Source organism: Pinus tabuliformis, chromosome X (genome assembly GCF_031772625.1).
Source record: "Pinus tabuliformis cultivar Carrire ecotype Pingquan chromosome X, CPIR1, whole genome shotgun sequence".
Classification (NCBI taxonomy): domain Eukaryota; kingdom Viridiplantae; phylum Streptophyta; class Pinopsida; order Pinales; family Pinaceae; genus Pinus; species Pinus tabuliformis.
The window spans coordinates 552,587,568-552,602,645 of record NC_142308.1 but is presented as its reverse complement, the minus strand read 5'-3'; the positions used below and the strand labels follow the sequence as shown (position 1 = coordinate 552,602,645).

The 15,078-nt window shown below is 38.6% G+C and overlaps 1 protein-coding gene across 2 annotated transcripts in view; it reads right to left on the bottom strand.

Annotated features, from left to right (window-relative positions):
• Positions 1–15,078, bottom strand: part of LOC149141188 (glutamate NMDA receptor subunit epsilon-1, putative (DUF3598)) — a 155,781-nt gene that overhangs the window by 63,960 nt on the left and 76,743 nt on the right. For both annotated transcript variants that reach the window (XM_089447684.1, XM_089447685.1), the window contains exon 5: positions 6,413–6,599. In XM_089447684.1, coding sequence (XP_089303810.1) covers positions 6,413–6,599 — 187 coding nt within the window. The remainder of the gene's footprint in view (positions 1–6,412; positions 6,600–15,078) is intronic.

The following is a 15,078-nucleotide window of genomic DNA, read 5'->3' as shown; positions in this document are numbered from 1 at the left end:
AGCATCCACCTCCTCCTCCTTCTTGATTCTGACCCCCTTGTCACTACTTCTTGCCTTGGTCAGCCTTCTGATCTCTTCTTGGCGAAGAGCCGCCCACAGTTCCTCCCAATCTGGAAGGGTCGCCTTGCCCAGTACGCTCTAAACAAACACCTTCTAGTCTTCTGAGACTACGTTCAGGGCTGTTCTCACCATCAATTATTGATCCGGCGTGGCCCCTATGGAAGTCAATTGATCCCGGATCTCTTTCAATCAACCGAGGAAGATGTCGATCTGTTCTCCCTTCTGCATCTAGTATGACCGCAGCCAATTTTCTAGTAGCATCTTCCTCTGCACGGAAGTTGCTGATACAACTTTGTTAGGGCCTCCCACATCTCATTTGTCGTATTCTTCTCGGCAATATGTGGTACTACATGGTCCTTTACCCTGTCAAGGATGATGCTCTTGGCTCTCGCCATTGCATCCTTGTACCTATCGTTATCAGTCGGGTCAACTAGGACCGCTATTGTCCTCAAGGTGAATTGCTTGAGACGATTCCTGTCTAGAACGGATAAGATTCTGGCCTTCTAGACTACGAAGTTTGAGGCTCCGTCCAGTCTGTCCTGGTCTCTTACCCCGTTCACTGCCATCTCGTTGCTCCTCTACTTCCCTCCTGGAAGTTCTTGGTGTGACTCCCTCTGAGCCTCGATTTCCCTCCTGGAAACCCTTCTGCCAATGTTGAGATGCCCCCACTCCAATCGTTAGTGCAACTGCACCACTGATCCGGATTTCTTGGCTAGAAATCCTCGACAGCAACTCCCTCCTCCTTGGTCTTGCCCTGTTAGGTATTGTTCTGACTACAGTACCCCACCAACTTCACTCTGCAACTTACCCACAGCCTCCTAAATCCCAGCAAACAGAAGGTTAGAGCTTCTAGGCTCTGCGCAATCCTGGCACTACCAAAATCTGCACCTCCTGGCCACGTGCGTCAATCCTTCCTGACTAAGAAAGATGATCGGGCACTGCGTAGGTCGAGTCTGCTCCCCTCTGCCACTGTGTTGATCCTCTTCCCGGCCCAAACTTGATGACGCAGGCACTGCGTCACCCCTTCCTTGTTGCTTCTCTGCTAGGAACAGCTTATGTCACCCGGGACAGCTGTTTTATGTTGCTGCTGCTCTGCTCGGCTGATGTCATCAATTCTTCTATGATCTGCAACCACGCTCTGATACCATGTTGGAATTTCTAAGTCTAACTGTTAGAAACCCTTCATGTACTTTTCTTATTTATTTATGCCTACTTGTTCTAATCAATTAACAAGTTATTTACCATGTAAATACACAAGTACATGCTCAACAGATTACAGATCATCAACTGAAAGAAACAAAACAAGCACACAAGTGACACCGTTGTTTTTGAACCAATGTCCTCGGAAAAAACCAATGCGGGAAAACCAGTGCAACTATCTAAGGGTTTTAATTATTAAGCAGTTTCAAAATACAATCTGGGTGCCAAAACCAGCTCACCCAATAGAAAATAATCTCGGCAGTAGTACCTCTCGGTCAGAGGCAGATATTCCAGCTAAAACCTTGGATAAACAATCCCACAGCTCTTAGCTCCTAATCTGCCCCATGAAATCTCCAGCGTCTGCCTCTAGTGACTGCGTCAGACTTTTCTGGCCTAGCATCTGCCCAGCGTCACCCTAACTCGACCTGCATCAGCACTTAAAGCCTCTACGTCTCCCACGCTGGCTCTCTGAGGCACTGCGCAACTCCTGGCTGCCTCTACGTGGGCCCTGACTAGCTCTGCGTGATCCTCTAGCTGACTCTGCTTCCCTCTCTCCCGGCCTCTGCGCTGATCCTCTTGGTACTATCTTTGCCTTTCTGCTTCTGTATTCACTACCCCTCAGCTGCAACTATGATCACTCCTTCGATTTCCTCAGCAAACCCTGCCCTAGAAAATCGAATTCTTGATCAACTCGGTGTGTTCTCCAAGTGACCCTCAAGCCTCCTCTTATACTTTTCTCATTGACAATTCAACGACCAAGATTAAGTCCCTAATCAACGACTAAGATTAACTCAAATCGAATTCTTGATCAACTCGGTGTGTTCTCCAAGTGACCCTCAAGCCTCCTCTTATACTTTTCTCGTTGACAATTCAACGGCCGAGATTAAGTCCCTAATCAACAACTAAGATTAACTCTGGCTTGATCCATGACTTTTGGACCCTTTAACACAGTTTTATATTAATTCACAATAATATTTTATTTTCCCTAAGTTTAGACTTAGGAACTCCATTAAAAATATTAATTATTTTAATATCTCCCAAACTGTTTAGAATCTTCCCAAACCATTTCTCGGTATTGGAGATCTCATGTGCTTTAGCCTCTCCACCAATTTTCGTGGCTAGAGCACATCCAATGCTACCCCAAATTAACAACTTTGATCCCTCACAAAGATAACAATTAGGGTTTTGTGTTAGGGCATTAAGACAAATTTACTCCTTTGCAAGATTTGGCTAATCTAACACATCCTTAGACTCCATCAACCCAAGGACTAGGCATTGGCCTTGTCAATTTGGTGATCAAACCTTATCTTATCCATAAACTAAATTTCGCTCTCTTTTTGTCTCCTAATTTTGGCCCTCTTAAGGATAAGCAGCATAACTAGGGCTTAGAGTGAATTGGTTTAAGAGAAAATTTAAGGTGGTGGAATGATTCAACATCATGAGGAGACTTGATTGCCTCAAAATCAACCTTCTTGGGTGGCTAATCTATCCATTTGAGGCCTCAATTCTCTTGCCCTAGCTAGTTTTCCCTGGGAAAACCCTAGTTTTGCTAAGCTTCAACTTGGGGACTTGTTGAAGGTTTCATATTCCATTGGTTTGCTGGTATTTATTGTTTGGAAACCTTTTCTTGGTACATTGTCCTTAGGATATTCCATTTTGCTTGCTATTTCTCAAGCCCTAGGTCTAGTGTTTCCTAATGTTATGGTCATAACCTGCAAAAAGATACCCAAATACAGAATATGCGCAGAAAGATACCCAGAACATAGAATAGTGAGAGACAACAGCAAATATTTTATTATTCAGAAAGCAATGTTCACTGGCCTCTTCGAGGGGGCAACCTCCATTAGAGCAGAGCTCGATTCAAAAATAAGACACGATGCTCCTCGCAGGGAGTCTCTATCCTTTATATATGACTCATACATGCAATACCATGGGTCAATACCATGGGTTTTATTAATACCATCTATCTAATACCATGGCCCATTTGCAACTAACTGTGGTCCTGTCATTAATTGCGGGTTAACCACTTACAATTATTAATATGGGCTTATTGACTCTTTACTATGACTCGATCCCACTACATAAATAAGGGGGTTAGGGTGGGACCCTAACACCTAATTAGGCCTTTTTAGAAGATGTGAATTGGCTTATTCTCATTGGTTGAGCCTTGTGCTTAAGTAGAGCCATCCTTTAGTAGCCTTCTGTGTCACCTTCAACCTTTAAGCCTAGAATACCTCTCATAGTTGACCTCTATAACGGGAAGCCTCTCATTGGTGAAAGTCCATAAAGAGCAGGGGGTAACTTGGTTGTGGTGACAATGGGCCACACCTCATTGAATCATTCTTGTCACTTAGTCTAGTGTTTGTCTTGGAGTACCCTCTACAAGACTTGCTAGATTTTGAGGCAACAGGACAACTTCCACATGTCTAGACACTTAGACATGTGTGGAAGTACCTATCTGATGCTACAAATATCAACATTTCCTTGAAAGGGTCAACAAATAGGTTAGGTGCATGACAAATTTGTAAGGCCATTAAATGTTGTGACTTGTGAGTAATTTCCTTTTGAGCAAAGCCAAAGAGACTTGTTGGAGATTGCCTTACATTCTTGATTGTGTTCAGAAATCTAGGGCAGCACTTAGATTAGAATTCTTTAAATAAATTCTCTTAACTTGACAAGTTCTTGTGATGTCTTTTAGTTCTTCTTCATTATATTAGTATTATTTCCATCACCAAGACAAATGCCAAAACAAATGAAGATCACAAACACAAGAAAAAGGACACAAGATGTAGGCACTCAGCCAGGGCAAAACCCCTAAGAAGGGGAAAACCCAGTCAAACTCTTTACTAGTAGAACCAAATCAAAATGAGACAGACCAAGACCATGACACAATCTTTCCTCCTTCCATCAAGTCAGCTCTTGAGAATCTTCTTTCAAAATACTTCAACTGAACCAATAGACTTTGTCCTTCTGTACTTCTGTAATCTTTGGTCTCTTATTTTTGTACTTTCGGCTCTGCAATGTTGGGTATGTGTTGGGCGGACCCAAGGATGAGGGGCACACCTAGAGATGGTGGGCGGACCTACCCATGGTTTTTTGCATAGGTTTTGCACATGGTTTTGGGCATGATGGTTTTCTACCCATGGTATTTTGTAAATCTGGTCAAGGGAACTACGATTGTGTTCTAATCCAAGGTTAATGGATTGGGGTTTATGAATGTTTCAGCATGTATATATATGTATCGTAACATTGAAAAGAATATAATAAAAATCAATCTAGTAGTCCCGGTTTTGGGATCCAGGGAAAAATCTCTGTATATATTTGTTTTATGTTCTCGCCATTGTTATTTTTCTGTTTGAAGAATTTGTTTGCAGGTAATTTATGTATAGGGTTAAAACATACATGCAATGAATCATATTTTTGTTGTGCAATGTTCCTGTTATATGTGTCTAAATGAAAAACAATTTCAGCATCCTTTTCAGTTCCTTTTAAGCTAACTTCGCATCCTTTTTCTTCACTGAAATATTGCAGATCAAAGTTGTTTGTCTCTCTTCCAACTAGGTCGAGTTCACTTTGGTATAAATAGTTGTTTCTGTCTGTTATACTGAGGCCGACATGAATGGTAGGAGAGGCCGACTTGATAGGGAGCACAGCCGACTTGATGGAGGAGGATAAGAAATAATTTTTTTTGACATAGAAACTTTACTTTCTTTGACAAAATGAGCCCAAAAAGGGTCTCTTACATAATGACTTTGACTCAACAAAAATACGAGAGCACTCAATGGGTTTTTTGACCTATTGATCATTGACCCAACCATGAAACCCATGCTTTAATAAGTCAATTTCTTTTACAATAAAGAAAAAAAAAATAAAATAAAACATTTTTTCTTTCTTTTGACAAATACAATTATGAAGACCGATACTAGTTACATTCTTCAACAGATTGCGTTAAGAAAAAACATTCTTGTAAATTTATCAGCCAATCATGTGCCTTTAAGGACAGTTAAGAAAACCGGTTTCGCAGAACACATGAGGAATTCACCCCCATGGCAATACTTATGGTCTCTTATACAAAGTGTGTTTATGTCTGGCTTGATATCCATCTTGTAATAGGAAGACTGGCTAATTGTAGAGTAATAACTCAAAAGTCAATTGTGGTGAGGATACCATGCACTTAAGTCTTAAATGGATCAGCGTAGTTGAATCTGTGCTTATGTATCCATATTGCTCGGTATTAACCTGCACTGGTAAAGGATAATGCTGTAGGTACAAAACTAGTACAAAAATGGACCAAGATGGCATTGATAGACTCCAAGCATATATGCTGGAAATCGTGGATGCAGGCCATTGAGAGGTTCACATAGACAACAATGGTAGGTGTGGAGTTGCTGCATATCATGTTTTCTAGATAAAAAGCCTACACCTAAGATCTTTAGTCACTTTTAACAGGGTCCAAGTCTCCACGCCACTTGTTGGGCTTATTAAAATTCTCACGATTGTTGGATAAAGCATTTTACTTGTTCAGGATAAACGTACCAGTTTGTTACATTATTGGCTAAAGCCTAAAAAGATTTCCAGGATTTGGATTCAGACAGTAACAATTGGAGCTACAGCTCCACAAATAGCTGCCCAGGGCAGTTTTACTGCAGGCATGAACCTTAGATATGATCATTAAAAGTGTATGTATGGTAATGGTTATGAAAGGTATCTTGTCAATTTTATTTCTTTGAATAATATGATTTAAATGAATGCCCGCTTGCCATTTTGGTGAAGCTTGCGACCCAAATTTGACAAGCTGTGTGTGAGAATGGTGTACATGCTATTGTTCTGAAAGCTTTCAATGCACACATTAGTAGTTTTCATCTTTGGTTGTATTTTTTGGTAATCAACAAATAGAACAATGTGCAGTTAAAACTATATGAATCCATCTGCCCAGAAACAGAAAAAGATGAACTTGATGATGTTATTACCCAAAAAGAACCAGTTATCCACTTTGTTCTGGCCTCGACTTCCATTAATAGGATCAGATTGACCACTATTATCCAAATAGGAATCTCAACTACCTTAAAATGTGGACATTAATTTAATGTTTGAATGGCTATTAGTTAAATTAAATTCCAGTAATACTTCTTGCGAATGAATAGCAACTGACCTCATATTTGTCGAAGGCACTTGAAGATGTCATCTCCTTTTCTCTACTTTCATGAAATACGCCAATCATATCAATAAGACCACGGTGATTCAATACATGAAATGCTCTCATCCGGCTATTTCCCTCCATTGAATATAGACAGCTCTCACAAACAATAGAAGGACGACGTGGAGGGACCTTTAAATTCCTGCAAAAAACTTAGAATGATGATCTCAGATAAGCGGATCAAACATGTACCCATAAGGCAAATTATATTGCCTGGAAAAGTAAAAGCTCAAATGTGGTTTGATTAGAAAATGTAGCCAGCTCTCTCACATACTATAACACCTGTAAATACCTGTTTGATCTTAGAAAGGCAAACTATAATTAGTGTATATATTGTAACAACGTAGGAGATATAAAGTAAAAGTCGAAATAAAAAGGAAAGAGGGATAACATATTTTGGATAAAACAATCCATAAAATCTAAAGGGTAAAACGCAGAATAAACATAAAAGAATTTCGGAAGACCCTTGAAATGTCAAAAGGAACTCTCCTAGTCAAGCATAACCTAAATTAATATATTTGAAATTTTGAAGTACCAGAAAAAAGTATAGGAAAAGGAAAATAGTAATACAAATTTGATACAAGGAGAACTGAACCATCTTGCCATACGTTGTGCTGAAACAAAGAAAATATTCAACACAATGTCTAGGTTACAAAAAGAAAATGAAGTGCTTTTTATCATGTTAGGCCCCAACAGTCTATAAGCTAAAATATCTTCCAGAGTATCACCACTAATGAGAAAGATGACAGCAACAGTCAGATATTTTATATTGCAGTATACCAACAAGTGCAATATAACAAGAAAACGATACCAACAAGAAACAAGGACTGAAAGCTGCCTGCCCACACTCCACAATAGGTAGGGAAGCACACTGCTCTCCCAGTAACAGCCTTTCCTCATGAAGGAAAGATACAAGAAACCAAATATTATCACCCTATGTTATAATTCAGGTATAACCACTTATTTATATAAAATGGCAGGGAAAGAAATTAATATTTTAATGTAGTCATAATACAAAATGAAAAGCATCTAATTTAAACCTAGCAGACACAATTAATAACAACTAATCAGGAATGCCTACTTGTGCCATTGTGCTTGGGGAAAAACATGACCCCTCCTTGAGGTGCTTTTCCCTCAAAAAAATAAAAAAATATGGATTTCCTTGTAGCACCTGTCTCCAACTCCTTTCCAGACGAATTTGTACTTTGTGAAGCTAGTTTTGCATAGCAGTTGAGGAATAAGGTTCACAAGATAGCTTCCCACTTAGGAAAAGCTGGAGGACCATAGAGGCTCTTCCATGAGTCTTCTTTCCCCTTCTCTTATTTACACGAGTTCTTTATCTCCCATCCATATGTATTGCATGTCAATTGTCTTGTCATGGCAATCTTGCATCATGATGAGGAATGTGCATGTCAACTATCCTATCATTGTGGCCCCACATCAAGATGAGGAGTGTGCAAAAAATACCTTAGGATCTACTTTTCGTCAACCCTTCTGAATTTTACAAACCCATACAATGCCTTTTTACTATCCTAGAGCATCACTAATTTTCTCTCGTTCTAATGTTCATCTCTACAAGTGGTCCCATCATGGGTCCTCTAAACAATGGGATCGATGGGAGTGGCAATAGGGGTCCGGGATTTCAGTGGGTTTTTGGAATGGCAATGAAGCATTTGGTTCTTCACAAGGTATACTATTTGATGCTCTTAATTCATTGGATATCCTTATTGTTACGAAAACTGGTTAGAGGCTCATTCGGGTGTTTTAAGGCATTTTTGGTTATTATTTGCTTTCTACTTGGGCTTAGAGGCTGAGGTGACATAACTTGTTTAGCCAAAGACTCTCTTCAAAACAAAGTTCATATGGTATCTTCTAAAGATTTTGCTAGATTCATGTGGATTCAAGTGAGTGGCCTAGCCCCCTTCCCTAGAGATATCTACCATGCAGTTTGTTACTTCCCCCACAACATCCTCTCATTTTGCTATTCACAATGAATCAAATGAGGATCCTTATCTATATTTATATGGTGATATAGTTGAGTACTCAACAGTTGGCAAGGTCATCTTTCCTAGGTGATACAATGCCTAGATACAAGCTTACTGATTCTTCTCCACAATCAATCTAAGGTCAAACTATGTATTCAAGAGATTAATCCAAATTTCGTAGGAGTTCATTAGACATTTGATGATGCTTTTGGGCCTTTTACAACATATGGTTGACACTGTCAACAGCTTGGTGAATCTCATGAGCTTTTGATCTTAAACAACATCCCTTGCTTCCTGGAGTCTAGGCATTTCACATGTCTTCCCCATGGTGGGAGTGCTAGTGTAGTAGAATATGTCATGACCAACCAGAACCTCCCCCACTTCATACACCACTTATTGGTGAACCCCATCCCTTTAGTTGACGATGCCCTACTCTCTTTCTCCCTCTATGTCAATCCCCCTACCTACCCTCACTTAATCGACCTCACCACACACCACTATACTCTTCAATAAGGGATACCTTAATGTTTTCTCATTCCACCTCGACCAATTTCTTCCCTCCGACCCCAATATTTGTCCCCCTAGTCAGCCCTTCTAAATTCGTGCCTTTCCTCAACCATTTGGGAAGTAGCCCTTCAAACTTAGCCCCACCTCAACCAATCCCTCTCCTCTTCACCTAAACCCAATTCTTGCCTTATGAACCAATGGTATGACAATGATTGTAAATCCCTCTATAGCCAACTCCAGTATGCCCTTACTCATGATCACTCTTTCTACTCCAATCTCATAAATGTCAATCGCTACCTCCCATACCATAAGAAACGCCTCTTCATCTCACTAAGGAGACATGAATTACATGCTTCCCTCCATCATCTCTCTAAAAGCTTTTGGTGCAACATCTTTTCCTGCGACCCACCCTTCCTCGAATGTTGATCCTAACTTCATGTTCTCCCATACTTCTACTCTCTATGATATCCTCAAGTAGCCCCCAACCTAGGTCACCTCTACTCCCACCTCTTGCTACTTATTCTCCTATCATGATAACAAAGAGGCAATTATAGTGATGAATATGAATAGAGCAACTGATTTGGGATTACAAGCTAAATTCATCAAAGTTCAAACATAGTTTTCACACCCTCAATGATCACATTGTCGATCTATTTAATCGTGTTGTCAAAACAAGTTTCCCACTGATTTGGTTGCATCACAATACCCACCCAATTCACAAATCGAGCTCCAGTGAAGATTCAATCAATTACAAGACGATTGTGGTTGGTCATAACATCTCAAAACTTTATGCCATTACCTCCATTTGAAGCATTCCAAAGAGATTGAACAGGGATCCTAATTTCACTAGGGCCTCTTGTTGAATTGAGTGAAATACTTTTCGAAAGTATACATCACAATACCCACCCAATTCACAAATCGAGCTCCAGTGAAGATTCAATCAATTACAAGACGATTGTGGTTGGTCATACTATCTCAAAGCTTTATGCCATTGCCTCCATTTGAAGATTTCCAAAGAGATTGAACAGGGACACTATCAAGCTAGGGGGAAAGTTGGTTTTCAACCCTCTTATCAAAGCATTGATCACATCCCCACACTCCAAACCATCATTAAGAAGGCAAGAAATTGCTCTTCAAAAATCTTTTGCTACTATGTGTAATTTCGAAAAGTATTTCACTCAATTCAACAAGAGGCCCTAGAGAAATTAGGATTTCTAAGGCTCTCCTAGCAACCACCTTGTGTTATCTTTGTGCAAAACATGGAGTGTTCTCTTTTATCTCTAGGCTCAACATTGTCTTTAATCTACCCCAACATGCTATCCATTTGCTCATACACCTCTCCAATTATTGGTCGATCTGAATCTGCAAACTTGATCATGTAATAAATTGGTTTGGTAAATTGCGAAACATATTTAATCTGTGACCAAAAGTAACTGTCAAGAATAATGTCCTTGGCTACATTAGCACCGTTTCTATCATTGTTAATTTCCTCCCATGATTCAAAGGTCACAATATTAGTTAAAGCTTGTCTCACCTTCACTAGCCCCCTAAAGGTGAGGTAATAACTTGCAAATCTTGTTTTTGCAAATTTAAGCAACTACAACTTGGAGTAAGTGCCATAAAAGTAGTTCACCCTTGTAGGCCCTGTGATAAATTTAATGAGTTGCTTCCTTCTCTTGTAAAGCTCATTAATCCATCCACATTCTTTATGCTTCACAATATCATGCATCAAAAGGTTCAATGTGTGCACCAAACACCCGGACCAAAACATGGTGTGGATGAGTACGCTCAATAAATTTTCCTTCTTCCTTACAATTTGTTGCATTATTAGTGATCAATTTAACCACATTATTAGGACCAACATCTTTGATTGATTGCAATAAGAGATCTACAATGTTTTGGGAAGTTGCACTGATGGAGGAGTCATGGCATGTAATAAGAAACACCAAGAACATTTATCAAATGTTGGTTTATAACATTTGTCCACCCATCTGATACAATGGATACCCCACAATCCACCCACTCATTTGTAAAACGTGTCAAAGATCTTTGAACCTTTGTTTTTTCTCTTTCTAATAAACATTGTTCTAGATTTCTCATAGTTGGGGCTCTTGTATCCTTTTAGGGCTTCATTGATGGCCTTAACCATAGCATGACAATAGGGAGAGCAAAGCACATTGAATGGTACACCACAAGCATAAAGAAACCGGACTATCTTTCCATCCACATCATCCCTCCCAGCAACATTCAGGAAATCCATTATTGTTCTTCTACTTCAAGAGGTTGTAGAAGTACCAAGTGAGGATGAGCTACCAAATCTAGAGGTTGCACTTGATTCAGAATGAGTTTCTTGTTTCTTGTTTTTTTATTGTGCAGCGTCCTCTATTTGGATGTATTTTCTTCTTTGTTCAGCTGAAAGTTGAAACCTTTGGGCAAATTGCTATCCCCACGACACTCTTTTTTCATCACTGTCCAACACCCCACAAAGATGCCTCCTCACATGGGTATATGAACCACTATATGTTTTCCTCCATGACAACCATGAGGGAACAAAACTTGTAGCTTCCACCACCTTTTCCCCCTTCACGTTTGGTCACATAATTCCACAAGGGTGTCAATGCAGCTTTCCCCTCTAGCATTTCAATGTTCTCTTCAAGTTCATCCCCTTCCTCTTCAAACCCTTCCTCCTCATCATACATTGGGTCACTCATATGGGGATTGTTAACCACTCTGTGTCAACTACCCTATAACAGTACACTTTTTCGCAAAAGGATTCTATAATGTTCGAGCATTCAAAGCATCTTGGAATCATCATCATCAGCCATCAGTTTGTCAGAGTTGAAAAGCATTCTGCAAAATGTTAGAGTAAATGATGCTAGTAAGACCGTGTATTTATGTAACCTAATAAAACCTATTATCTTGGCGACGAATTTCATCTTAAGAGGTTTTTCGTCTCGCTGATTCATTTGTGTTTCTAAACACGGATGATCGGTAGAGTTTTTCCCTCCAACCTCGCCCGAAAGCTAGGGTGGAATTTATGGTCAAGGTCTTAAGTGAGTCCTAGTGTTTTAGTCGAGTCTTTTGTAAAAGTGATTTGGGAATAATTTAAGCTAATTGGCTAAATTATTTTATTACAAATCACTTGGTCTACTAGATCATATTGAGTCGCAGAATTGGGTAATAAATTGAGGGTCTATAACGAACGGGTGTTCCCCCTTTGAGGGTTGAAATGTAATTATCTTATGTAAAAAATATTTTAGTGCATGGTCCCTCATACTTAAACACCATGGCTAAAATATTAGAGGGTGGAAAAAATTATTAATCCCCTCATGTGTCAATTAATTAAATTTTTTGGCAAAAATAAATTAAAATCCTAAGCCAAAAATTTAATTAATTAGAGTCAAAATTAAAATCCTAGAGAAATTAAATTCTCCAAGTGGAAAAATTCGTGGGTCTTAAAGAAATTAATTTTTGGAGGTCCCCCACCAAGGGAATATTGGAAATTTCAAGAAAAATTGGACCTTTGGGCTTTCGTGGTTAAGTCAAAGACAAGTTTTTGAAGAAATTAGCTCAAAATAACTATTTTTGAGCTAATAAAAAATGGTTTTTATGAGAAATTCGAAAATTCATTAAAAATAAAGATTTTCGACGGTGGAGATTAAAATATAATCAAATATCTATCAACGATTTGACGGGGATCAAGTCAACTAGCCGTTATTTTCCACTAAGAGAATTTATCTATAAATTAGAAGTCATTTGCTTCTCGAGTTACCAAAAATTTGGTTAAGAAGCTCTGAGTCAAGCTCTACTGTAATATTTTTCTAGAAATAATAAAGAAGACTTTGGAGTTCTTTCATGATGGTGTTCCTCTTCTGCTTGTGGTAAATTTTGGATCATGTTCTTAATGCTCTATTGAATAATATTTTATAGGTTATTTTTTCTTTACCCATTGAGCGGATTAACTATTTACACAGGTATCTTGCATTAGTTACTAGGTTTAGACAAGCATCATAACTTGATTGATCTAGCAAGTATCTCTAGATCTTGAGGGTTATGGTGTTTATCTCAATGTTTCACTAATCGTTATCGGGATTAATTCGGCACGGGAAAAAAATCGGAAAAAATCGTAAAAATCGGGAAAAAATCGGTAAAAATCGGGAAAAAATCATAACATACAAAAATATTCATTTTTTTCAATTTTTTTTATATCTAAAGCATCTACAACATAAAATAAATACATTGACACATAAATATGATAAAAGAACTAATATATAAGATGTTTAATATCATTTCTAGTGCCACATCACACATAACAGTGAATCATGTCCTGAATAGTAAGTCCTAACTCATGACTCCCAACTCAGCCTCAAAATATCAACAAAAAATATAATAATGTATCTCATATCATGAGCCATAATGTCATATACAATGAAATGAACCAAATAACTAAAGTCTAATACTATTGATTTCCTTTGCCCCTCTAGATGTAGAGGTCGGTGGAGTTGGCAGTAGACTCTGCTTTGCTCTAGAAGCTGAAGAACTAGGAGCTACAGGAGGTAGACCACGTCCTCTACTGGTGACAGGGATAGCTTGGGTCACCTCCTCATAAAAATCACTGAAAAATATGCGATTTAATCGGCCGATAATATCTCCGATTTGAAAAAATCGCGATTTTCCGATTTAATCACGATTAGTGCAACACTAGTTTATCTAACCCCTATTGATATAATAGCGTGATCTTAGACAAGCATCATAACTTGATTGATCTAGCAAGTATTTCTAGATCTTGAGGGTTATGGTGTTTATCTCAATGTTTCACTAATCGTTATCGGGATTAATTCGACGTGGAAAAAAAATCGGGAAAAAATCGGGAAAAAATCATAACATACAAAAATATTCATTTTTTTCAATTTTTTTAATATCTAAAGCATCTACAACATAAAATAAATACATTGACACATAAATATGATAAAAGAACTAATATATAAGATGTTTAATATCATTTCTAGTGCCACATCACACATAACAGTGAATCATGTCCTGAATAGTAAGTCCTAACTCATGGCTCCCAACTCAACCTCAAAATATCAACAAAAAATATAATAATGTATCTCATATCATGAGTCATAATGTCATATACAATGAAATGAACCAAATAACTAAAGTCTAATACTATTGATTTCCTTTGCCCCTCTAGATGTAGAGGTCGGTGGAGTTGGCAGTAGACTTTGCTTTGCTCTAGAAGCTGAAGAACTAGGAGCTACAGGAGGTAGACCACGTCCTCTACTGGTGACAGGGATAGCTTGGGTCACCTCCTCCTCATAAAAATCACTGAAAAAAATATGCGATTTAATCGGCCGATAATATCTCCAATTTGAAAAACTCGCGATTTTCCGATTTAATCACGATTAGTGCAACACTAGTTTATCTAACCCCTATTGATATAATAGCGTGATCTTAACTTTGTAGAGATCTCAAGAATTCAGATCTTGGGTGTGAGGAGAAGTCTTTGGTTGGACCAGCCAACTCCCAAGACAAGAAAGCTTAAGAGCCCACTTTGTTAAATTTCAGGCCTTATCTAACGATTCATTTTTACAGAGATCTTGGCCATTGCATACCCATTTAAAATATTTCACTCGTCTATTTTTATCTATTGTGCATTTAACGAATAGATCTGCTTATAAGAGCCATAAACCATTGTGAATATTACAAAATAAAATGTATAGATAATTTTATTTTCTAGCGCTTGTGTGTAGCTGGGGTTTTGGGGTTTTGCGATTTATTTTCAAATACTATATATATTGGGGTTTTGGGTATTTTATTTTTCACTTGTGCAGGTCAAGATCTAAGCCTATTCAAGAAAAAGTGTTGGGGTTTGAGATAGATCTAGGCCCTGGAGGGCAAGATCTAGTCTCAAATTTGTTTGCAGGGCCAGTAATAAAGGATTATTTAGTGAAATTGATCAAACTGAAGATCTGAAGTTGGAGGAAATTTTCGTGAAATTTTTAAGAGATTTTTTGGGCCCCTAACCCTAGTTGTGGGTCCCTCTACCCTTGCCATCTGATTTCAAGGTTTGCCACAGCCCTGGTTTGACTCCTTTAGCTGGCTCGTAGGCCTAAAGGCCTCTTC